At 51.0% G+C, this 24716-nt stretch overlaps 1 protein-coding gene across 11 annotated transcripts in view; it reads left to right on the top strand.

Annotated features, from left to right (window-relative positions):
* Positions 1-24716, top strand: part of LOC111833510 (nuclear factor 1 X-type-like) — a 112582-nt gene that overhangs the window by 81963 nt on the left and 5903 nt on the right. For 5 of the 11 annotated variants that reach the window (XM_072712084.1, XM_072712090.1, XM_072712087.1 and 2 more), the window contains 9 exons: positions 2309-2371; positions 2993-3067; positions 3291-3410; positions 4307-4342; positions 4971-5098; positions 9790-9864; positions 19364-19539; positions 20929-21076; positions 23024-23115. In XM_072712084.1, the coding sequence (XP_072568185.1) occupies positions 2309-2371; positions 2993-3067; positions 3291-3410; positions 4307-4342; positions 4971-5098; positions 9790-9864; positions 19364-19539; positions 20929-21076; positions 23024-23095 (893 nt within the window). In that variant the 3' untranslated portion in view covers positions 23096-23115. Of the gene's footprint in view, positions 1-2308; positions 2372-2992; positions 3068-3290; positions 3411-4296; positions 4343-4970; positions 5099-9789; positions 9865-15361; positions 15491-19363; positions 19540-20928; positions 21077-23023; positions 23116-24716 lie in introns of those variants that run through there. The other 6 variants (XM_072712091.1, XM_072712085.1, XM_072712086.1 and 3 more) reach the window with 6 other exon arrangements.

Raw genomic sequence — 24716 nt, 5'->3', positions numbered from 1 at the left:
CGGGGTGGTCAGTGCGTCGAGTCAGACTGCAGGTCGCTTTAGGGACATTTTTAAGCATGTTTGTGCTGCTGTGTTTTTAAGTCAGTGGGGGGGGGGGGGGGGGGGGTTTAAGGTTTCTGAGGATTTTTAATGGGGAGGGATATTTTTATAGAGTCACTCCAAGCACTGGGAAGCAAATCTTGGTAATTTGCTGTGTAATTGGATTTCAGATTGAGGGAGTGGATCTAGATAAACAGGATGGTGTTTGTGTGTGTGTGTGTGTGTGTGTGTGTGTGTGTGTGTGTGTACATGCACACCCTGTGTTTGTGTGATGACAGTGATGTCTGTCTGGGGTTGGGCCAGTAGCAGGCAGAGGTGGTGAGTCTGGGTGAAAATTTCCCTCATTGCTGCGGTTTACCCCATCGAGCCTGACGGCTTTATTCCGTCCCGACGCTTCCTGCTCCCTCGCAGTCATGTGGTGCACGTTTTGCCCCCTGCTGGTCACCAGCCGTGCCTACAGCCCTTCCTCAAGCTCCCTGATACTCTGCTTTACAGACATAGCATTCCATAAGCTGCTGCACTGGAAGTGTCTGACGCTCTGGGGCCTGCATTGGGTTGACTGATCCAGATGCAGGTTATTTTGTGTTTTGATGTCATCACTGAACTATAAGCAGTGGTTTGTTCAGTTACACGGTTTATTTTGTCCATTTTCGTTTACTTTTGAAAACTTGGACGTTCTGATGACCACTGTTCCACTCCCCACCCCCCTGCCCTGGGCCCCTACCCATGTCTGACTCTCCAAAATAAAATGTGACCCCTGTTAGGGGAAGCCAAGGACACCGTGGGCCAGGGAAGATTCATCTTCAACTTATACATCTTCAGTCACCAGGCAGGCTGTTTTTGTTTGCATTTGTATGTGTGTGTGTATACGTGTGTGTGTGTGTGTGTGCACACGCGCGCACGCGCCGTCAGCTTGCAGGAATGCGTTGGTACCGCCAAAGCTAAGATGGCTGCCAAGAACTAAGATGGCTGCCAGGACTCCGCAGAGCGAGAGAGCGGGAGAGGGAGAGGTAGCTGGAGAGGTGTGCTGAGCAGAGGCTCCGAACGCCTTTCAGGACCACAGAGATGGTGCACCATTTCCATTTTTACTATTTTTAAAATTTATTTTAGGGAGGTTTTGGTCCAATTTCCCAAACGCTTTAGAAGTGTGGCAAAGAGCATTGGAGGTAGCAAGGTTGCTAAGCGCTTCCCCATCCTGTAGCCAAGGGGGCACCGTGTTCCCTCCCCAACCGCTCTGAGGTGACCCTTAGCTTTGCTGTCCTCCCCGTCTTTGACCACGTGCCTTTCTGGGTTCATATTGTCTTCTGAAATGAAACACAGCGCCTGAGTCATTGGTTAGTGGCTCGTCTCACTCACACCCAGCCCACGTTGGCCACGGTGGGGACAATCCTCACGGCTCACAGGTGTCTCTCCGGCTGCGTCCGCAGACCTGCTCCGTCTGCGTCAGTCGGGGAAACTCCCGTCGACAAGTCTCAGCATGACGCGTCTGTGCAGTCGTTCACGTTCTTCTAGTGGCGCCCAATTAGTGGCTATGTGGCTCTATGACTGTCAGAGTGACACGTGTATTTGCGAGCTCTAGGTGATGAACTTCAGAGACTCTAAAGAGTAATCGCATGTAGAAGCTTATGGAATTTTCCACTACGGATCAATAAAGTCTGTTTATCTGTGTATCTGCCTGCACAACTGGGATTAACAGACACAGTGTAGCGAGACTCACAGAGTCCTACCCTCTTAGACTGCTAGGGTGTGTGCTCAGGGTTGTCTAAACTCAGCAGGACTCATTCCCCCACTGATGAATGATCGAGTTTTCCACAGCACCCCCCGCCCCTATCATGTGCTCTCTGCATAACCCTCCGACACACTCCCCAAATCTCCGTGATAATCATTGCGGTACTCGGAGGTGGAGGAGCTGGAGAAGGCGGAGAGGGAGGGGAGATAGGGGTTTACTCAGCCTAAATCCACACTGCATTAAGTGGAATTACAGTCAGGGACACGGGGAAGCTTTTAAATTCTGAAAGTTCATATTACACTGGGGCGGGGTGGGGGGGGGGGTGGCGCCACCTTGGGCTTATAGCCCAGGACGGCCGTAGGGACAGATCTGTGGTCACACCCTGCAGTCACGTCCTGCTCCTGCATTTGCACTTTCATGGTTCTTGTGGTTTGACCAGACAAGCGGCTCGTTCACGGTCTGGGTTACGTACGGGAGGCGTGTTTCTGTCTCCAGGTCCCAAACGCTGCTGAAAACTGACCTCCCCACTTTGTTTTTCAGAATCCGGACAATCAGACAACTCCAGCCAGCAAGGTGATGCTGACATCAAGCCTCCTCCTAACGGTGAGTATCAGCACACATACACACACACACACACACACCACACATTGTCCTTTACAGGAAGCTTCTCTGAAATGTCATGTGACACCACACCTGTGGTGCCTTAAAAGGGGGGGAGGGAGTTAGGATGATTCCAAGCGACAGGGACCCTACAATATTTGGAACATAATCGGATTGGTCTGGGGTGGGGCCCAATATGATATGTGTTCATGGGGCTAATAATCTCTAGTGCCCCCCTGCTCTATGCAGCCTGAGCTCTTTACTGACATTTCTCCACCTGCACAGTTAATTCCGTGTCGGAGCGGTTATTGTACAGACAGACCGTAGCGGGTCTTCACCTCCTCCTCCACCTCCTCGTCCACATGTAGCAGTGAGGTGAGCGTGGCCTCACCGAACCCCACAGGGGTGCGAGACGTTGGCCGCGTCCCCTGCCCCCGTCTCTTGCCACGTTTGCCACCGTAACCTAGCAACGCCGCGTCGGCACCACAGACAGACGGTCCAGCTGTGCGCTGGTGGAGACTCAGTCCCTGCCATAGGTGTGTGAAAATGTCCTCGCACCCGTGTGCTGGCTGAAACTGTGCTATTGCCTCCTCCCCCGTGCCCCCTCCCCCCCACCACCCACAGGGCACCTGAGTTTCCAGGACTGCTTTGTGACTTCAGGTGTGTGGAACGTCACCGAGCTGGTCCGTGTGACACAGAGTGAGTTCCCCGCACCGCCTGACCCCAAGCCCATCTCTCCCAATCTCCCTCTCTCGCCCGCTGCATGTGATGTCACTTCTCCCTCCTGGGTGGGGCACTCAGACTGAGCCGATTAAATGCCCCTTTCCCTCGTTAACAGCCATTTAACACACCGACCAGCAGTCCTGTCTGTCCTAAAATACCACCCTCTAACACCACCTTCTTTCTTCCTGACTATTTACAGCTCCTGTTGCCACGGCGTCTGGCCCGAATTTCTCTCTGGCTGACCTGGAGAGTCCCGGCTACTACAACATCAACCAGGTGGCCCTGGGCCGGCGCTCTCTCACGTCCCCCCGTCCACCAGGTACACCTCATAAAGGTTCCCGCCGCACAAAGGTTCCACTTCCTGTACCCAGCCCAAGACTGAACACATGAGCACTTCAAACTTTAAAACTTAAACACCTGCCTTAGTATCAGTATTCTGATACTTCTTGAACCTTTTGCTATGACTAAATGTTTCGGATGAGTATAAATAAGTCCTTCTTAGCGGTAGGTGGGCAGCCGTGAGTCGATGATGGCTTTCATGTTTATTTAGGGTTATCTGAGTAACATGGCAGGGAAACTTTCAAAGACACAAATGCAACGGTGGAAAGTTCAGGTCCAAAAAGTAAAAATCTGGACCAAGATTTTGTTTCAACCAACTAAGTCAAAGTACAAGAGTAGTCAACTGGTTGATTCGGATTGGTACTTTTTGAACTTTCCACCTCTGTACATCTTCACTGTTGAACAGCCCTGCCGGACAGTGTCTCTTAAGGCATGGCACTGAGCAGCACCCCCTGCTGGACAGTGTCTCTTAAGGCACTTCACTGAGTAGCACCCCCTGCCGGACAGTGTCTCTTAAGGCACGGCACTGAGTAGCACCCCCTGCCGGACAGTGTCTCTTAAGGCACGGCACTGAGTAGCACCCCCTGCTGGACAGTGTCTCTTAAGGCACGGCACTGAGTAGCACCCCCTGCTGGACAGTGTCTCTTAAGGCACGGCACTGAGTAGCACCCCCTGCCGGACAGTGTCTCTTAAGGCATGGCACTGAGTAGCACCCCCTGCTGGACGTGGCGTGCAGCATGGCATCTCGCTCTACTAACAGTCATTTCTGCTCTCTGCGTGCTTGACACTCACTCTTCCTGTGTGAATGAGTGATGGACTTCTTTGTTTTCCTCTCCCTCTCTCTCTCCTTTTCCCTTCTTTCCCTTCACTGTGCAGGACTGAAGTGGAGCTATATGCAAGTCTTCCGCGGAGGTAGTCGCACACCCCGTGGGCCGTTTCCATGGGATACTCACACACATGTACACACACACACACACATATTCTTACGCATGCTTGCATGCACGCTTACAGCACCCTCATTCCCCCCCCCCCAGCCGCAGTGATGTCTCTTTGTAATGGGTCAGGGTCTCCAGTCAAAGCAACTCACATGGTACAGAACTTTCCAGAGCTTGACATTTAGTACGGAAATGAAGGTTGGAAATGGTGACCCTCTTGGGACCAAAACCTGCAACCTTTTGGTGGCTCAGCAGGCTTTGACCTGCTCATTTCCTGTTCTGTACTTCCCGTTTAATTTCCCTGAGGGATTTCCTACCAGCGCTGTAGGGAGTCAGATCCGCGCTGTCAGTGTTGGGTCAGAGCAGAGCGAGTGGCTGTGTGCCACCTACCCCCACCCCGGCTTTGGGTTCTGCAGCTCTGGGTTCGCGGAGATGGCCATTTTGCATTCTGTCCTCCTTGCGGGTTTGTCAGAACTGGGTCCGGTCCTGATTGGCCTGAGTCCCTGAGATTAGCTTCTTGGGTGCGGTATGAGGTTTATGAGGTCGAGTTGCCGAGTGTAGATCCTAGAATGACAGACCCTCCTCCCCCCCACCCTGTTCCCCAGCTCCAACAAGCGCAAGTCCATCGACGACAGCGAAATGGAGAGCCCGGTGGACGACGTCTTCTACTCCGGCCGCTCGCCTGCTGCCAGCAGCTCCCAATCCAGCGGCTGGCCCAACGATGTGGACGCAGGTACCAAGCTCTCCCTGGTGACCCCCCTCTCCTCCAGTCCCCACCCTACCCCTGTGAACCCTAAGCCCTCATCCTAACCCCCTGCCCTCCACCCCACATCGAGCAGAACCGTGAGGGAGAATCAGCCCCGTCCCACACAGAAGTGCACGCATTTCACACGTGTGTGACTACATGTGCGTATTGTACATGTGTGTGTATGTAGACATATGCATGAGTACTGCTTTTTACTGAACTCATGTATTCATATCAAAAGCCCTTATTCAGATTTGATCCAGTAGGAATATCACTCAGTATAGGAATATCATACTGTAGAACACATTTAGCGGTTAAATTACATGCAGGCAAATACAGGCAGTTAATTATTCCTGGTTCGGATTGCGTAGGTAATACAGCCTACAGGCTCGTAGGACCAGTGACGATTGCAGTGACAGCCCGGGAATTACTGGTGCATAGATCCGTGACAGTCCTTGAATCAGAAATCTGTTGTTTAGGGGAAATGCGCCCCCAAGAATCAGAGTTTGATGAGTTGCCAGAGGTCAGTCTGGAGCGCCCCCCCTTGGTGTAGTTGGAAATGGCAGGTTGGGAGATTGGCTTGTTAAGGAGAAATGCCAGTGAAGGTTCCGGTGTAGTCAGGTTAGGATGCATCACGGCCGGGGGGGGGGGGGGGGGGGGGAGCTGGGCTGGGAGGGGCCAGATGGGCTCCGCAGCCTCATGCCCGTCAGGCGGATGCCTTCGCGGGGAGACGCCGCAGGTGTGCGTTAGGTGGGCGGGAGTTGAGCTGCGAGTCAGTCACCGGTGCTGAGATTGTGGCGAGCCCCGTGTAACGTGGGGGAGGGGGGGCACGGCCATCTGTGGCGTGACGCGGCTGACAGTCGCCGCTTCGCCTTCCTGTCCGCGTGCCGGTGGACCGCTGCCTGGCCAGACGTCGCTGCTTGCGCGCGATGCCAGCCCGTGCGCGTACCGCTCACCGTCTACGGGCCGCAGGGTGTGTGGCTTTCAGCGGGACCTGATTTCCTGGCTCCGTACGGGGCGTGTTCAGGATGGTGGTGGGGGAGCGGCCCACTCACATCCCTGCCTGGCGTGGGGTCCGCGCGGCCCCTGGAATGCAGCTCGGAGCAGTCAGCCTGCAAGAGCGCAATACCTCATCATACCTCACTTATTTATACTGGAGTGTCTCCTCTCAAAACTACTCACCTTTTTAACTTTAAGTGCTACCTGCACTAGCTAACCAGTTTATCATATGCGTTTTGATATAAGCATTTATGTTCTGTATTAAGTGTGATTATCCTTCAAAAAATTGAGCTTCTCTGTGAAGAATCTTTCACTGGGAGTGCTGTAACATAGCTGTCCTTTCAGTGCAAAGCCTGAGTCATTACTCTGGGGTCACAGCTCGCCTCCCCGACAGCTCATGGGATTTTTACATTCACTTACATAAAAATGTTCTTAGGGCAGAAGGAAAAATGACTGGTTCAGAGAGATAACCAATCAGAAGCCTTGGCCCTGTCTCCTCCAGTTACTTGGACGCACCTCTTCTACAGTCTGCTTGGTTCTCTCTGAACCAATCATTTGTCATTCTCCCCTCAGAACATTTTTGTGTCCTGAAGGAGACCGGAGTGCTTATTGGTGCAGGAATGCCAGAGTGTGTGCTTGGAACTGGCACAATGTCCCGAATCATTTGTTAGAGGGGTGTTTGCATACGTGTGTGTGGATTGTTTACATTACATTGTGGGGACCAAACGTCCCCCACAATGTGATAAAAACCTGTCATTTTGACATTGTAAATGCAATCAAAAAACTAAAAATGCTAAAAGTCTCGTATTTTGTTTTGTTACTTATGGTTAAGGTTAGGGCTGGGTAGGGGTTAAGGTCGTCATTTTAGGGTCCCCATAAAGATATAATTACAAGACTGTGTGTGTGTGTGGGAATGAGGAGTAGGTCACTTCTTAGTCCCAGCATCTTCACTCACAGGGAAGTGGTGCTATGATGCCATCGTTCCCTGTTTGCCTTCTCTCCGGTCTCCTAGCTTCGAGCTGCCCCCTGTGCTCAGCTACCGTCACTGTGTAGCTGTTGCCGGGGAGACTGGAATGGCAGCGTGATACGCGGCTGTGTGTTACATGGCAGGATTTCCACACGTGTTTATATACGCGGCGTTCCAGAACCAGCGGCTGGGGGTGGGTCCAGGTTTCAGCAGAAGGTGTGAAGGCGTTTTCTTGGCCGGGGGGTTATGTTTGACTGAGAAATAGTTTAAGACACCTCAGGATTTCAGGGCAGTGTAGAGAACAGATCTTACTAATTAGGGGTAGATACTGATTCACTCATTGACAGAAATGGATTCATGGTGTAAAATTCGTAATGTGAGCCCCTTTCGTGCAGCAGTCAGTCGGTTGTAAACAGTGTTGGAGAAACTACTTTTAAATGGTAGTTTTTCAAGCTACAAGCTACTTATTAAAAGTAGCTAAGCTACAGCCAAGCCACTGCTTTAATATAGTAGTTAGCTATACTACAAGCTACATAGAAAAATTAGCTAACTACATCAAAGCTATTCATCTGGTAATACTTAATATTTATGCTATAGCTAGGATACTCTTAAACCAAATGAATTAAAACACGTGAAACACGATGTTAAAAGTTATATGAAAATTTATATATTTTTTAACAATATAATGTCAAATCACAATAAGATCTCAAAAAAGTTTACTTCAGAATTACTGTGCGAAAATTAGAAGGGTTACAGCAAAAAAAGATTTTGATAATCCGTCCAAGAACCAAAAGTGCTCCTAGACCTATGCATTTAAATAAAAGCATTATAAATATTGTTTTCATCCCTCAACATCCCTGGAGTATTTAAGCAAAAAAACACCATATAATACAGGTCGTTATTGAAGTATTAATCAGAAGGACATTATGAAACAAAAATCGACTTATGACCGCGATAAGCTTATTTTATATGCAAAATTTTCACATGTATAATAAAATTACATAATCTTTAAGTCATATTGTTTTGTGTTTTTACCATTTTTATCACAATTTTTCTTAATTAATTATTGTTATAACCTTTTTATCACCATAAAACACAAACGGATGCGAATGTATACTGTACTTTGAACGCTGCGGACGTTAGCCTGAGCACGAGATGAACGAATAAGTGTCTCGCGGGGATGCGCGCGCTGTTAGCGCGCAGCCACATATCTGCCGTCTCGGAACGGTCATAAGTTGCGTAGGTCGTAAGTCATCGACGATGTACTATTGTTTAAAGACATAGCATTTTGCCACGCTACATCGCTATTTGTAAAAAAATAAATCACTAAGTTACCGGAAATACTACAACGTTTTAAAAGTAGCTGCGCTACTGATAAGTTACTGAGAGAAATAGTTAAGTAAGTGGCCTCGCTAATTGTAGTTAGCCACTCCCCAACACTGGTCGTAAACTTTGATACGATCAAGCAGGTGGTTCTGGGATTGAACACACCAGTTCTATCTGGGTTTACTTTTTTTAATGCTTTAATCCATAAAAACATGAACATCGCAAACATCCCGTTTGTCATTCTCCACCACCATGGCGAGCCTTGAGCACAGCGAATGTTCAGGGGAAAAAGCCAGACCTGGACATTTCCCAGGGTGACGCTTCCCTGTCACATGTAAATTGAGTAGATGGTACAGAGAGGGCCGTAGGTAGCTCGGTGGGTGTGGGATCTGGGCCTTGGTTGAGATTTCAAATCCCAAGGCTGGCAGAGTATTCATATCACTGTTTGGCTCTTGGACTAAGATCTTAACCCCAACTGCTCCTGGTGTGCTGGATGCTGGCTGACCCTGCTGTCCATTCCTAAAACCCCCTTTTCTCCTGTATATACCTGAGCGTGATGGGATATGTAAAACCCAGCTTATTTTCCTATGGGGAAGAATGACGTACCCCTATCTATTCTGTATTCTCAGCAAAAAAGGGCTGAGGTCTTTTTTTGGGGGGTGGGGGGTAATGAGTGGGTGCGTTTAATAAATAGTTGTAATTTCCGAAAAAAAAATGGCACACAAATGAGTACACAAAGCTAACCAGGGACTTGACGGTCACGGCTGGTTAGTCTGTGACCAGTAACGGGTTTGAGTGTAAAAATGAGTCACTTTGTAATTGTAAGACAGTGTAGACGTTATGGCAGGAGCGGGACTGGTTGCGGGAGTTTCAGACATGATTAGGTGACGGGCTCTCATATTTATATATCCAGCATATCTGTTGTTAAAGTTGAAATAGCATGACTCTTACAAAAATGCAAGAGTCCGATTACAGTCGCTAGGCAGATATCATCCGGGACGTCTGCCTGGGTCTTGTTCCTCTGAGCCACGTGGCCTCTTCAGTTGGCCAGATGTGCCTGCGAGTTTGGCATGTGCATAGATCGACCCCTCCCCTCCCCAGCCCCTCCCCAACCCCTCCCCCAACCCCCTCCCCCCCAATGCCCACAGCAGTGTGTGACCATAATGCCAAATAGAAAAATTCAGATTCTGACCCCTCCCTACCCAGCCCCTTCCCATGATTGCTGAATGTGACACCCTCCATTTCACCTGTGTCCCCCCACCCCCTTGTCTGCTGGTAGATATGTCCTCCTCTCCTCTCTTGACCCTATAGGATGTGTTGGAGTGCTGCCGATCTGAATCCCTCCCCCCAATGCACCCATCCTAACACTTCCCTTCTCCACTTTCAGTGCAACACCATTTGGCGAATGTGCAGGAGAGGAAGATTAAACATGAAAACGATGGCGTGCAGTTTCCGTACCATGGTTAGAGCACATTACACTAATATATCTCAATCATATATCTCTATAACCCGCCTCAACTGTATGTCTCTCTTTCTTTTTCTTTCTTTCTTACTTTCTTTCTTCCTTGCCTTCTTTCTGCCTTCTCCTCTGTTTGCTTGTCTGTCCTTGTTGCACCGTGTTTTGATTTGCTGATTTGACTCGCCGTCCCGCCGTCTGATTTGGTTGTGCTTGTTCCTGTCCGGCCAGTAGCTTTCGTTCGGAACATTCTGGCGTTTCGTTTGCTGTGTCGCAGCCACCGCTTTCAACTGCAGCTCCGTTCGAGGAAAAAGCAGCTAGAATATGGGCAAATAAAGTAGTCGTTATGCAGGCAGGTGTGCTACGAACCCCGCCCTGCCATTTACTTTGGCTTCTGTTGGGCAGAAACTAAGCTACGTCACCAGGGGAGTAAAGTGGAGACCAGTAGAGACAAATACAAATGAAATATCCCCATCTGTTTGCTCGAGTGCCTGGTGCATATCACGTTCTTTTTCTGGCGTCACACTATCTGGGGATAGCCAATCAGACTCACACTGCCTGGAGCCAGCCAGTCAGAGTTATTAATGTAAGGAGCCAGCCAATCAGAAAAACTGTCTTAGCATCAGGCTCTTCAGAATTGCCCAAGGAGTCTCTGTGGGCTTTCTGCAGTTATCGTCCTCCTCTAGGTTTTAACAGCATAATTAGCGTGGTTTTCTAGATGAAGTGTCCCAGTCACCAGGTATCGTTCCCCAGGCCTTAAAGACTCGCTAATTGAAAGAGATCGTTGCGATCCCCACAGGAATCCAGCAGACCTTCTGAGCCTGGGCCCGTTTCCTGCTAATTTAGACGTGTAGAGTAATTAACACACCTCCATCAAACACGCTCTCGTATGCTCATTCTGCTTAACGGCGTTTGATGCTTATTTATTTATTTATCTCTCCAAGCAATCAGGCATCGGACGGCGGCATACGTTCATGAACTGACGTTCCATTTCACACCGGTTTCAATTAATTTTTGGAGCAATGAAAACACACAAAACATGCTTCACCATATGGGGATCAGTCAAAAGTGTCCTGTTCCTTCTTGGGGTGGGGTGTGGGGGGTGGTGTGACCTGGATTAGTTCCGGCGCGAAGTGGCTCCGGAACCGGCAAATGGGCACTGATCCGCGAAAGGCCCGGTTAAGTATGACCCATCCAGAGCCACTGGAAGAGGAACCTGCAAGTACGAACAAAATGGGCCTGACTCCCACACACACACACACATACATACATACATACATACATACACAGACACAAATACATATATACACAGACACATACATACATACACAGACACACATACATATACTGTACACACACACACACAGGTTTGTAATTATATCTTTGTGGGGACTCTCCATTCATTTCTGTGGGCAAAACCTTAATCCAGACAATGACAGCCGTAATCCCTATCCAGCCCTAACCTTCACCATAAGTAACCAAATTAAATACAAATCTTTTGATATTTTTAGTTTCTGATTGCAGTTTCAGATTTGTATAAAATTGAATTTCCGCTTGTGGGGACCAAAGAATGGTATAACCAAAGAATAACAGGTTTTTATCACATCATGGGGACATTTGGTCCCCACAATTTAATGTATATCTGACCCACACTCGCACACACGCGCACACGCGCACGCACACACTCAGTCTGGAGAGGAGCTATGATCCCAGATGGTGCCTCCATGTGTCTGAGGCGACGGGGAGCCGCTGGGTTACAGAAGACATCTGCTCAGCAGAGAGAGGGTGCATGAGGCTGTCAGAATCAAAGACTCACATGTTTTTTTTCCAAATGATTTGATAATTATTAAGAAACATGGGGTTTGCAGGAGGGGCCTGCCAGGTGTGTGTGCGCGAGTGTGTGTGCGTTTGGTCCTATGTCCACATCCCATGGCATTATGGGAATTAGGGCAACAGCAGGGCCCACTCACTGATGACCTCCCTCCAAAGGGCCCCGCCCAGCCTGATAAGATAAATGAAAAAAATATGACGCTTAGAATAATGCTGTGTGCTGCAAACACAAAGAAGGCTGTGCTGTCAGTGGGTGTGGCTTTCTATGGTGGGTGTGGCTTTCTATGGTGGGTGTGGCTTTCTACGGTGGGTGTGGCTTTTGAGGGTAGGGCCCTTTTCTCTGGGCCGCCTAGGAGAGATGTAGGCTGGTCTCAGGCCAGCGATCCAAGCTGCCACGCTTAGAGTAACCCCCCCCCCCCCCCAATAAGCCTGCTGGCTCTATCCTTCCTCCATCATCTCCTCCATTCCATCTCCATCCCACCCGTCGCTGCCATGGGACCTGCCCCCAGGGAAGCCTCACCAATTCGAGACACGTATATATGTAGATGCATTCATGCATACATGCTGAGTGTCTGTGTCAGATGTAGGGCCTTCAGTTGTTTGTGTGTGTGTGTCTCTGTGTCTCTGTGTCTGTCTGTGTGTGTGGTCTAGGTATACCTTATGTTGTGAGGACCATATATCCCCACAACGTGATAAAAATCTGTTATTTTGTCGTTGTGGGCACGGCAATCAAAAAACTAAAAATGCCAAAAGTCTTGTATTTTGTTAGGTTACTTATGGTCAAGGTTAAGGCTGGGTAGGGATTAAGGTCGCCGTTGTTGGGATTAGGGTTACGCCCTAACCCCAGGTATGATATAGATATCTAATCAGTGTGTGTTTGTATGTATATTAGTGTGTTCCTGTATAGCTGTGTCTGAGTATATATATCTGTGTGTGTTTGTGTGTGTTTTGGTTGTGTCTCCCCAGCCCATGGTGCTGCCTGTCAGATTGTTGGGCAGTTTGAAGGAGGGGGGGGGGGCCTGATTGTCTCCCTCCCATGCCCTCAATCTTCCTGTGCTTTTTTGGTAGCCCCGTCCTGAGTGCCCCCCACCCCATGCGATCCCTAGTCTGCTCCTTCTCCACCACACTCCCACATCTCTATTCCTGTCTCTCTCTACCTCTCCACCACTGACGGCAACCGTAACCTTCAATTATCCATCACGGGAGCGGCAGCCGGGATGAAGGATCCTCTCAAAACGCGGCGATCCTCGTTCTTCCAGAACATTACAAAACGCCCTGTCAAATCGCAGGTGCTGTTTGGGAAAAAAAAAAAATCCCTCTAACACGTTCCCATATCCACTCCTACTTGCTGAAGACTGAACAGAACATTAACACCCGCCCACGCGTTGCTATATTGACGCAGACTCACACATGCCCGACTACGGCTTTGCGGGCTGTCGGACGGCAGGCGGATGCGATTCAACGCCCTGTACCACGCTGTTGAGGGAAAGAACATGGCCACCAGGACACAGAGCTAAAATAAAAAACACCAGCCTTCTCCAAGCGACAAAAGCCCTGAAGGGGGTTATTTTCAACTCCACACAGCTTCCAGCTCCAGCCTTGGTCCCTGAGTAAGAGCATCTTCCATGCCAGGCTCCTACGTACGCGAGCCGGCCCTTTGTGCTGCTGCACTCCTCTCTTTCTCAGTCCTTTGTCTCGCTCTTTTCTCGAAAGCGTCTCATAACCTCAAATGGCGCGAGCGGAGCCAGGTGCCAGCTTTTTGAGAAGGCCCAATGCTACTGGCCTTGTTTAAGCAAACCCATCCTGACACCCCCATTCCTAGCCCCTCACACTTTCATGTCTTCCCAAGTTACCCTCGCTTTTCCTTTTCTCTCCTGCCCTTATCATGGCAGGAGAGGGTCCGCTACCCAAACGGCAGACCCCTCGTGACTCTTCCTCCAGGCCAGAGCGCTACTGGTGTAAAACTCCACACTTTTTCATGTTTTTAAGAACTCTCTGTTTTTTTGTCCCAGACAAATGCTTGTATCCATAAATTGCAGCTCGAGAGAGATAGAGACGGGAGAGAGAGATGTCGGCACATATTTAGCGGATAACATGAAACACGTTTCGTTTGATAAAGCCATCTGTTAGCATAATACCGCCTTTAATTAGCTCGCGGTTTTTGAGTCTTGCAGCTCCTTCCTTTGCTTTTGTTTAATTTCATCATGCACGGGGCTGCTGCCTTCCGCTCCCAGGGGCTGGGCTTTGTCGGCCCCGCGCTCTTGCGGTGTTTACAATCTGTGCCGGACAGTGAGCCCCCCAGGTGCCCCTCGCGACCGGAAGCAGTTTTGGAAGTCAGAGCCGGACTCCGGCCTCCTCTGTGCAGCACTCATGCTAACAGTGCAAGGCCTGCAACAGCTAAAGGGAAAAAAATCATTTGAAATCCCAGAAGAACAGAAAAGGTCTTAATGTTTTTTTTTTATGCATTATCTGACAAGCAGTGGGAGTTGCCATCACACACTTGATTTTCCCTTTGGGGTCCCCCTCCCCCAGGCTGGCCTGCTCACTGGGGGGTCCTCTTACAAAGGTTTTTGAGTCAAAGTCCATCCATCCATCGTATTGGGAGAAAAACGTGAGGGAGAGTATAGACATGAAATGCAGAATGACAAGGCAGTTTGGAGTTTGGAGGAGGAGATTGTGTCCCTGTTTCCATACTCCAGTGTGGGGGTAGATCACATCCCCATTTCCCTAATCCAGCATGGGGGTAGATCACGTCCCCGTTTCCATACTAAGGCGTGGGGGTAGATCGCGTCCACATTTCCCTATTCCGGTGTGGGGGTAGCTCATATCCCCGTTTCCCTGCTCCATCGATGGGGTAGATCTCATCCCCGTTTCCCTGCTCCATTGAGGGGGCAGATCATGTCCCCATTTTCCTTTTCCATCAAAGGGGCAGATCGCATCCCCGTTTCCCTGCTCTATTGAGGGGGCAGATCGTGTCTCCATTTTCCTGCTCCATCAAAGGGGCAAATCGCGGCCCTATTTTCCTACTCCATTGAGGGGGCAGATCGCATCCCCGTTTCCCTGCTCTATTGAGGGGGCAGATCATGTCCCAATTTCCCTACTCCATCCAGGAGGTAGATCGTATCCCCATTTCCCTGTTCCATCAAGGGGGCAGATCACGACCCCATTTCCCTGCTCCATCAAAGGGGCAGATCGTATCCCCATTTCTCTGTCCCACTGAGGGGGCAGATTGCGTCCCTGTTTCCCTGCTTTATAGAGGGGTAGATCACATCCCCATTTCCCTACTGCATTGATGTCATAGTCATGTGTGTGTGTCCCACCACATGTCAAAGCCCTGTAAACCCAAACCCATATAATCCAGCATCTAACTGATTGTTTTGCTCCCACTGTTCTGTTGGGGGGGGGGCGTTACTCTAAGTCTGTGGAGGTTCTGAATTGGAAACAAAGATGCCAGCGTGCTGGTTGAGGTTCTTTTGGCAGGACTGCAGTTGAGAAGCTTACCATGACCATGACATGAAAAGCAAACAGAGTAGCAACCTACAGCAAAGCTATCCTTAAAAGTAACCAGAGCAAACTAAAGTCCATTTAAAAGACTCATTCACACAGCCGATGGAAACCTTGTGAATTAAACCCACGTCTTTGTTCTGCCATTTGTTGATCCCATTTTTGCCAGGACTCTCCTCGCCTGGTTCTCTTAAGAAGCCGGGAAAGTTCGATTTCAGCGCCCTGTCGCCCCAGACGAGGTCGCCCCGCATGGCGTTCACCCACCACCCGCTGCCAGTGCTGGCGGGAGTGAGACCAGGTGAGACCCGAGGTACCCCCCAGGCCCAGACATGGGGAGGGGGGAGGGGAGAGCAGTGGGAGGGGATGAGAGGGGACGGAAAATCATGGGCAATTTGGGTGTGTTTGAAATTAGATGGATCCCCTCCCCCCCACCTCCCCCCACCTCTTTCAGACAAATCAGATGAATAAAAATCAATCTCACCTGTGATTTACTCCTACCTGTTTCCTCTCAACCAATCAGCACAGTTTGAGTGTTTCCGTGATTGGACAGCTGAGTGACGGGCTCATCCTCCTCAGCCCCATTCGCTTCATCCATCCCGCCCTCCCCCCACTCTTGTTGGTGTTGTGTGACTGGGGTAGGAGGCCAGAACCAATCCTATGGGTCCAGTCTCTCTGTGGTACCTCCTTGTGTCCCATTCAGCTGTATGGTGTCATGGGGGTAACCCCCCCCCCCCAGCTGACCATTGTCTGTTCCAGTGGAAATGTTCTGTTTGGCAGTGAGCCGCTGGCATGTAAGTCTCACCGAATCGAGTCCGACCAGCTTGGCCCCTTAAAGCTCATAAAACACCAGTCAGACAGTGGGATGTTGCTTGGAATGTGCTGTGGCTTATACCTGGATGACATACCACCTTACTGGGTCATAAGAACCATCGGCAGTGGTGCAAGAGCTCCGATTTTATGCAGAGTGCCATTTACGTGTTGCGCCAGCGCAGAGCGGTGGACCTGCTGTGGATGTCTGCCTTGTTCTCCTGTGGAACCTTCCCATCATGCACCCCTCTCTCTATCCAGATTCTGCTCTCTCTCTTCTCTCTGTCCTTCCCCCTCCCTGTCACTTCATAACCACTTGTGAATCGCCATGTTGTGTTGGTATTGTGACCTTCCAAGATCCACTCATCAGAACTAACCAGCAGAACTAAACCTCTGATCGTGGCCGTTTTCAGCATTTTTTTTTTTGTTTTCAAAAAAAAATGTGGGTCATGTGGGTAACGAGGTTGGGGTCAAAAATGGTATTGATGGCATCTATCCATAGTTTCAACTTCTGGCTTTTGGTGGATCCTAAGTGCTTTTAGTCCTCTGATGGTCATGCCTACACATGACTTGGGCCAAACCTTCTGGGAAGCTCTGGTGGTGGGTGCTCAGAATTCTTTCTGCTCTTGATAAATCTGGATGAGGGATCTTCCAACTCTTTTCTCCAATGAACCCCGCAATGCATTCACAGTGAGACTCTCCTCTGATTCATGGGTATTTTTGATCATTAGATTTGATCAAGTGTCAAAGTATCTTCTGTAGTTCTTCCAGCAGAGAGGCACAATCCAGCATGTATGGTCCTCTTGCTGATCCTCTCTCCCATGAGCTGCATTTTGTAGATACCGATGATCTAAGGTAACAGATTAATTCTGCATGCCTGACTCTTACAATAAGCAGCTACGATGAGTACATTCTGAAGAAAATGAGAAGCAGCAGTGTTTTCTGCTGTACCAGGGAGCGTGATGTGAAAGAGCATTACTGCGTGTACAATGATATGGAGAATGGTGTGTATTATGACCATTAAATACAAGTATGGATATTATACCTAAAGAAAGTGATTCAATTTTGAAAACCCCAACATTGTTGGGGTGGATTTATGTTAAACAGAACATTTGTTTGTGTGTATCTTTAGAGGGTTGTGTGTGAATTGTTTGTTTTGTCTGTGTGTTTCCTAGGGTGTGCATTTGCATTGTTTGTTTTGTCTTACTGTTTGTTTGGCGGGCCGTGCTTCTGCATTGTTTTGTCTGGGTATCTGCTTGGAGCAAAAGCCTCTTGCAGGTCTTCCAGCTTGTAGCATCTACATCAGTGACTACGTCAAGGATGTGATGCAGAGTTTGTGCCAAGTTACTTTTGCCGACATCATAGAACACGCCATATGTTTCTCTCCTCCATAGGACATACCTCGCACTGGCTCTGATTGGTTGGGTGCCAGCATGGCAGGGTTTGTTGACGTGGTTTTCAGAATCTAATCACGTCAAAGTATAAAAAGCGGGTGTGTGCCTGTGTGTGTGACAGAGATAGAGAGATGGTGTGTGTGTCTGTCTCTGTGTATAAGGATGAGAGGGGTAGGTGGTGTGTGCGTTTGAGAAAGGGTTGGCAAGGCTGTATGTAGGGGGCAAAGTGGTGCCCAGCACCCTGTGATGTTTGGCTCCAGCCCAGCTCCTAATGAGATTAAGGAGGAATAAAGGAAGGACCGGGTAGTGGGGAAAGAGGGATGTGGATGATCTGAGCTGAGAGAGAAAAAGAGCAGGATGAGGATAATCTGAGCCGAGGGTGAGAAAGAGGGGGATGGGGATGCTATGGGCTCGGAGGGAGAAAGAGGGGGATGAGGATATTCTGGACGGGGGGTAAGAAAGAGGAGAATAAGGATGGTCTGGGCCGGGAGGAAGAAAGAGGGTGATGAGGATGTTTTGGCCAGGAGTAAGAAAGAGGAGGATGATGATGCTCTGGACCAGAAAGGAGAAAGAGGAGGACGAGAATGATTCAAGCTGAGGGTAATTAAGAGGGGGATGATGATGCTCTGGGCCAGAAAGGAGAAAGAGGCGAATTAGATGCTCTTGGTCAGTAGTAGGAAAGAGGGAGATGAGGATGTTGTGGGTCAGGAGAAAGAAAGAGGGGGTGTGGATGCTCTGGGCTAGGAGGGAGAAAGAGAGGGATGAGGATGCTTTGGGCTGGGAGAGAGAAAGAGGAGGATGAGGATGCTCTGGGCCAGGAGGGAGAAAGAGGAGGATGAGGATGCTTCGACTGGGTGTTATGAAAGAGGGGGATGAGGATGCTCTGGGCTGGGCTGTCTCAGGCAGACTGACAGGCCTCAGTGGTCAGCTGGGGGCAGATTGACTGTGAACCGGGGGCTGTCACACATGCGGCCCAAGGACGGGTGGGTGCACAACATAGTGTGGGAGGGGTGTGCATGTAGACACACACAATCTCTCACTCCCTGTCCTACACACTGACAGCCACACAAACACACAGTCTCTCCCTCTCTGTGCAGCAGGCAGGCAGCCTCTCTTTCACCCTCAGTGATACTCTGATCCACCCCTGGGCCTCACTGCCGTCACTCACGCTAAAAACGGGCAAATGTGAAGCAGAAGGCGTTCGGGGACCCAGCTGTGGTTACACCGCTGTTCAGTTTAGGCCCAGACCTCTAGAATGGGATGCATCCCAGTCAGCAACATAATCGATAAAGAACGCATATGCCTGCATATCACACTTACACACAGATCCCCTTTCCTTACCGAATGTTCCCACTAAGCAGCCTTCCGGACCGGATGTCCGCAGGACCGCGGTGTTCAAGGTCCCTCAGGAGCACATCTCGCAGATTTCACACAACTGCATTTTAGAGGGTCACGTTTTTATCACAGCCGGTTCGTATCATTGTGCCACTCGCAATATCACATAAAGAGCATGAAATAATATTACGTAAGTGATATTCCATGTGTTTCAGCTTTTCTGTAAGTGCCTGACATCACGGGGAATTTGCCGAATTGCGGTACAAAGCCCCTCTGGTCTTTTTAGCATACGTCTCATTTATGTGTCCGCTTGGGTATACATGTGTTTCTGCTGGAGGCTGATTTATGCATGCGGGTAAGAGCAGATGTTTGGCCACGCCCTTCAGTGGCCCTCCGAATTCCCACACTATGCGAGCTGTGTGCTCGGCATGCCCTTGAGAAGTGCTGGGTCATCTGTTCTCACTCCGCTGAGGATCCCAGTCCCCTTCCACTTAGGGGGCCAAACAGTCCTCTGTATCTGCAGTGCCCCACTAACGCTTTAGAGGGCGCCACTGTCAGCTGGCGGCAACAGGTTGGAGAAGTGGGCCGCCTTGCCGCTGACCCTCCCCGTCTCCCTTTCTCTCCTTTCCCCCCAGGGAGCCCCCGTGCCTCGGCCTCCGCCCTGCACTTCCCCTCCCCCTCCATCATCCAGCAGTCCAGCCCCTACTTCACCCACCCCACCATCCGCTACCACCACCACCCGGGACAGGACCCCCTCAAGGAGTTTGTGCAGTTTGTCTGCTCGGACGGTTCGGGGCAGCCCAGCGCACAGGTGAGGGGGGCCGTGGGGGGGGGTGGGGGGTCAGCTTGCTCAGGGGACGTGCACGGTGAAGCGCGCATGGGCCTCTTGACGTTAGCATTTCGGATGGACAGTAGACGGGGACCCTGGCAGACACACGTACCAGGAGACGGGAGGGTTTAGCCAGTACAGGGGAAATCGTCAGCTCCATCACGTCTGGTGTTTCTCTCTAGTGTTTCAGTAGTTTAAGATCACCTCCCAGTGCACTGGATTGACCTGCGACCTGGGATTACAGTTAGCATCCTGACTAAACACCAGTCTGACCAATGTACCCGCCACCATCCGTGCTTGGCCTGCCCCACTTTACATGCACAATTCCCATCTTCTGATGACGTTGGAAAGGTCTTCTAAATATGGTTAAATAAAAATCGGAGCATAGCTAGATGGCACATGCATAGAAAGACATCCGCCCTCTATCTGATCCTCTCCTCCTGAATGCAAATCTCCAGGCATCGAGCAATTTCCAGCAGAGCGATGAACCGCACACTTTTTATTCTGCTCTTACGCACCACGGGCTGTGACAAGAGCCATTTCCGAGTCATATCTGAGTTCCCAGAGATAGCAGCAAATCTAAGGAAAGGAAATCTCGGGAAAATATGTGTTTAGCTATAAAATCATGCTGGCGGGGAGGGGTAGCAGATTCTTCAAGACATGACACGTCATCTGAGCCTCAGAAAAGTTCTCTTGCTGTTGGATGCAAGGGATGGTGACTTGTAGGAATCTCTCATTGTGGTTGGAGGAGAGAGGAACACGTGGACTGGCCTGTGAGTTCTGATTGGGCCTTTGGCTGCCCTCAAGGGAACGTCTGGCTTTTCCCTTTGCTCGTGTGTATGTGTGTGTGTGTGTGTGTTTTTTTTTTTTTGTTTCCCCTCGGCGTGTTTGATTGCCGACTGAGCCGTTTACTCGGTCATCCACCCCATGTCCCATGTCAGTCGTTAACTTGCATTGTCAGTTATCCTTTGGGCTGTCCTCGATGTTAGTTAACTTCACCCGGGCTTTTGTTTTGTTTTTTGTTTTGGTTTTGTTTCAAATCCCGGTCGTGTTGCCATATCGAAGACAATCCCTCATCCATTCACTCTTCTCACTGAACTGATCAACAATTTCTTTTTCATTTGCCCCCCCCCCTCCCCCACCCCCACTTCCACCAGCCTTCCCCCGACAATCAGTACCCAAGATGGAACCACATCACTCCTTTCGGTTTGGGTTTCGTTCTTTTCTCCCGCTCCTCAAATTCTCCCTAATGGCTTATTTTCGCCCCCCCACCCCCCCACCCCACCTCGAAGCCGCCCGCCTTGCCTGCCTGCTCCTTTAGCCGTGTGCAAGCGCTCACTGTCGCCCTGACCCTGTTTGTGTTGTCTGCAGCCAAACGGGAGCGGCCAGAGCAAAATGCCGGGCTCCTTCTTGCTGCCGCCACCTCCCCCCGTGGCCCGCCCAGTGCCCCTCCCCATGCCCGACTCTAAACCCAGCAGCACACCCCCTGACGGCGGACTCAGCACGCCCGCACCTCCGTGTAAGTGACGCCACAAAAAAAAAAAGAAAAAAATCACAAAGGCAAGCCAAGAAGAAGCAGCCTAGGGAACAAATAGTTCTGCGGTACGCCCCGCCCAGCCAATAATATGCACCACCCCAGTTGTAATTGACACACACGACGTCTCACTAGCGCTTCCCAGTGTTGTGGCAGGACTCTTCCGCAGGCTCCGCCCAGACCCATTCCGCTCTTGTTCCTTTGGGCTCTCTCGCTGATGAAGCACGAGACGTTGGTCTCATGCGCGTGACCCTCCCTGAGCCTCGACCTTGGATCACAGTTGAAAATATGTCTATTATGGGAGAAATTCGTCCAAATTGGGATTGATTCCGAGCTGAAGGCGGAACCAAATCCATCCCACCTAATTTTTATAATTTTTTTTTTTTGTATTGTTTATTTATGCTTATTTATTTTTATTCGAAGGGAACAAATTTAGGGCAGTTGGCGTGGACTCCAAACTCCCGTCCCACTTACCCACAATCCCCTGCCACTTCCACATAAAAATCTGTTAAAAAAAAATAAACGCAGTTACGTTTCGTCCAGAAAGGCCAATGGCGCTGGATCGGCAGTGAGCGTGGTCGGGCGTGGGGGGCCTGGTGGTCCCCCCGGGGTGTGCTGGCCTGCGTGTTTGCTGAGTCGGGCAGTGGGGAGGGCGGCCCATGGGCCCCGCCCAGCCCAGGGGCACTGGATGGAGCACACGAGTCGCTCCTTTCTCCGTTTTTGTGTCGCTACTCTCTAAACTGTATTTTTCTTTGTTCCCCCCCCCCAGTTTCAAGGTTGCATTCTTTGTCGTTATCTGTTGCTTGTTGCTTTACTTTTACCCCCTCCCCCCACCCCTGACTCCCCCCTTACCTGTTCTTTTGTTTTTTAATAAATTTTTTAACTGGGTATGAAGTTAATGGAACATATTTCATTTGCATTTTCAAAAAAGGTCACTGTCCAACCACCCCCCCCCACACACACACACACACACACACACACACACACACTTACAGACCACTCCCCCTGCATCCCTTATCCCCCCCACCACCACCGTACACACTTACTGATTCACACTGGGGGAATCTGCACTGGAGTCCACTGTACACAACTGCCCTAAATTTGATAGAATCGCTAAGGGCATTATCATCAGGGACCTGAGCCCACCCCTTTCCCACCCCCACAATCCCTTTTTCCAAGCAGAACCTCCCCGCCCTGCACCCCCCCCCCCCCCCCGGCCCCATCCTCACACCCCTACAACTTAAAAGGTGAGGTGTTAGCTGCTCAGCTCAGTGTGGATATCCCTACTGGCTCCACGGACACACGGAGAAATGGGGTCCTTCACCGGAGGGGGCGGAGCCTATTCTCCCACGGGGTCCTTCACCGGAGGGGGCGGAGCCTATTCTCCCACGGGGTCCTTCACCGGAGAGGGTGGAGCCTATTCTCCCACGGGGTCCTTCACCGGAGGGGGCGGAGCCTATTCTCCCACGGGGTCCTTCACCGGAGGGGGCGGAGCCTATTCTCCCACGGGGTCCTTCACCGGAGAGGGCGGAGCCTATTCTCCCACGGGGTCCTTCACCGGAGGGGGCGGAGCCTATTCTCCCATGGGGTCCTTCGCCGGAGAGGGTGGAGCCTATTCTCCCACGGGGTCCTTCACCAGAGGGGGCGGAGCCTATTCTCCCACGGGGTCCTTCACCGGAGGGGGCGGAGCCTATTCTCCCACGGGGTCCGTCCACCACATGCCTCTGGAGACGACGGCAGCCATAATGGAGGCGCTTCTGTTAAAGGCGCACGGTCTGTGACCCCCCCCCCACAAGCAACCCCGGCAGCAGAGTCTCAGCCTAGGATGTGGCGGGTTTTACGTGAGCAGTGGCTGGGTGTGTGTGGCGTGCCCATGGCGGGCACGGCGGTGGGCGCGCAGCATGACGGCTCTCTGTGCCTCTCTCCCCGCAGCATACGCAGCGCCAGGGCCCACAGCTCCCAACAGGTTTGTCAGCATCGGATCACGGGACAACAACTTTCTGAACATCCCCCAGCAGACCCAGGTGGGCCCCTTCCTACGACCCCCACCACCACTACGTACTCACGCCCTTCCCCCCCCCATCACCACTCAGGTCCCGCCCACCGCTTGTGACATCAGCCAGGCAGTTGTGTTACCCTTCAGGACGTGTACCTTCATCTTCCCTCATCCTCCTCTCTCTGGAATCTCTCCATTTTCCCCGTGACCCCTTCCCTCGTTCCATTTCCGGCTTTGTCTCCACACCCCGCCCTCGTCGTTTTCCCCACGTCACGTTCTCTTTCTGTCCCTCCCTCTGTCCTGCTCCCACTCCGCCCCCCCCCCCCTCCCCCCCCCCTCCCCCCTCCCCTCCCCCCTCCCCCAGAGAGTGTGTGCGTGTGTGTGTTGGCGGCTGTCATGGGCGGAGTTGATTAGTACTGCCTGCGCCGCCTTGCGCCTACCCCGCTACCCTCTGCACTTTGTTCATTAAGACTGAACAGCACCCATGTCCGCCCCCAGCTCAGCTCCCTGACACATGGAATACATCTGTAGGAACCCCCCACTTCCTCCCCACTGCAGCCGGCCCTCAGATGAAGTCACATCCCAGAGCGGACTCCACACAGGACTGCACCCGTTTGCTTACACATCTGCCTTCTTCTAAATATTTTGGTACTTGCTATCACTCTCGACCACAAGATTACCCCTACGAGTGCGCGCACACACACACACACACACACAGCACAACTTTGCACAGTGCAAACTCCCTTGAGCTTCGCCTCCCGACGGCACCGCCACATCTAGCTCCACCCTTATCTGCCTCCTTGGCCAAATGGAACGTCTCAGGAGAACGTCAGAGCGAGCCGCGGCTCCAAGAAAGGGCCGACCGCTCAAAGTCAGGCGGTCACTTTGCGGTGAGGTGTGTTCACGCGGGCCGGGGGAGGAAGATAGCGAAAAGGTGGCGTGAAGAGCCCCCTGTTGGCCAGACACAGGTACTGCAGCAAGCCAGGAACAAGGAAGGGAGCGGGGCGGCCAGCAGAGAAAAGTTTAAGCCATGCGCTTCTCAGAGAAGTCACGTCCCTTCTGTCTGGTTGCCCGCAGCAACCAGACATGATGTCATAGCCAGTTGAACTTGAACTTGAAGGGGAGGGAGGTGGCAAGAAAAGAGGATGGTCACTATTGCCAAGGATTACAGTCAGAGTGACGGAGAGAGAGGGGGAGCTGGCTGGGAGGGGGGGCTCTCACTAGGAGGGGGGGCTCTCAGAGTCCATGGACCGCATGCGGCTGGGTGTGAGAAGCAAACTTTTTTTTTGTGACCTACAAGATTCAAACTAAACAAAAGCTTGCTTCCCCAAATTAGCAGGGTTTCCAAGAGCTGACTTCCAGAATGTTGCTTTGTGCCAAATCTGCTCCGCTCAGCTGCCTTTTCATGCGGGGAAATGGATAAGCTCAGCCCTTAACGGGGTGTGACCCGGTAATTTGCCTCACAAGGCACCAGGGGTAGTGAGCAATGCCGATTCGTTTGGGGACACCAGAAGTTAAAATTCTTTGTCAACACATGCAAAATGTAATTTTAGGGTCATCAAATTTTACATATTGTTGTAAAAAACTATAGCCTGTAAAATATTTGGGTTGAATTCTTTCACTTAGGCA

The sequence above is a fragment of the Paramormyrops kingsleyae genome, chromosome 5, assembly GCF_048594095.1.
Source record: "Paramormyrops kingsleyae isolate MSU_618 chromosome 5, PKINGS_0.4, whole genome shotgun sequence".
In the NCBI taxonomy this organism is placed as follows: domain Eukaryota; kingdom Metazoa; phylum Chordata; class Actinopteri; order Osteoglossiformes; family Mormyridae; genus Paramormyrops; species Paramormyrops kingsleyae.
This window is presented reverse-complemented; position numbering and strand designations above follow the sequence as displayed.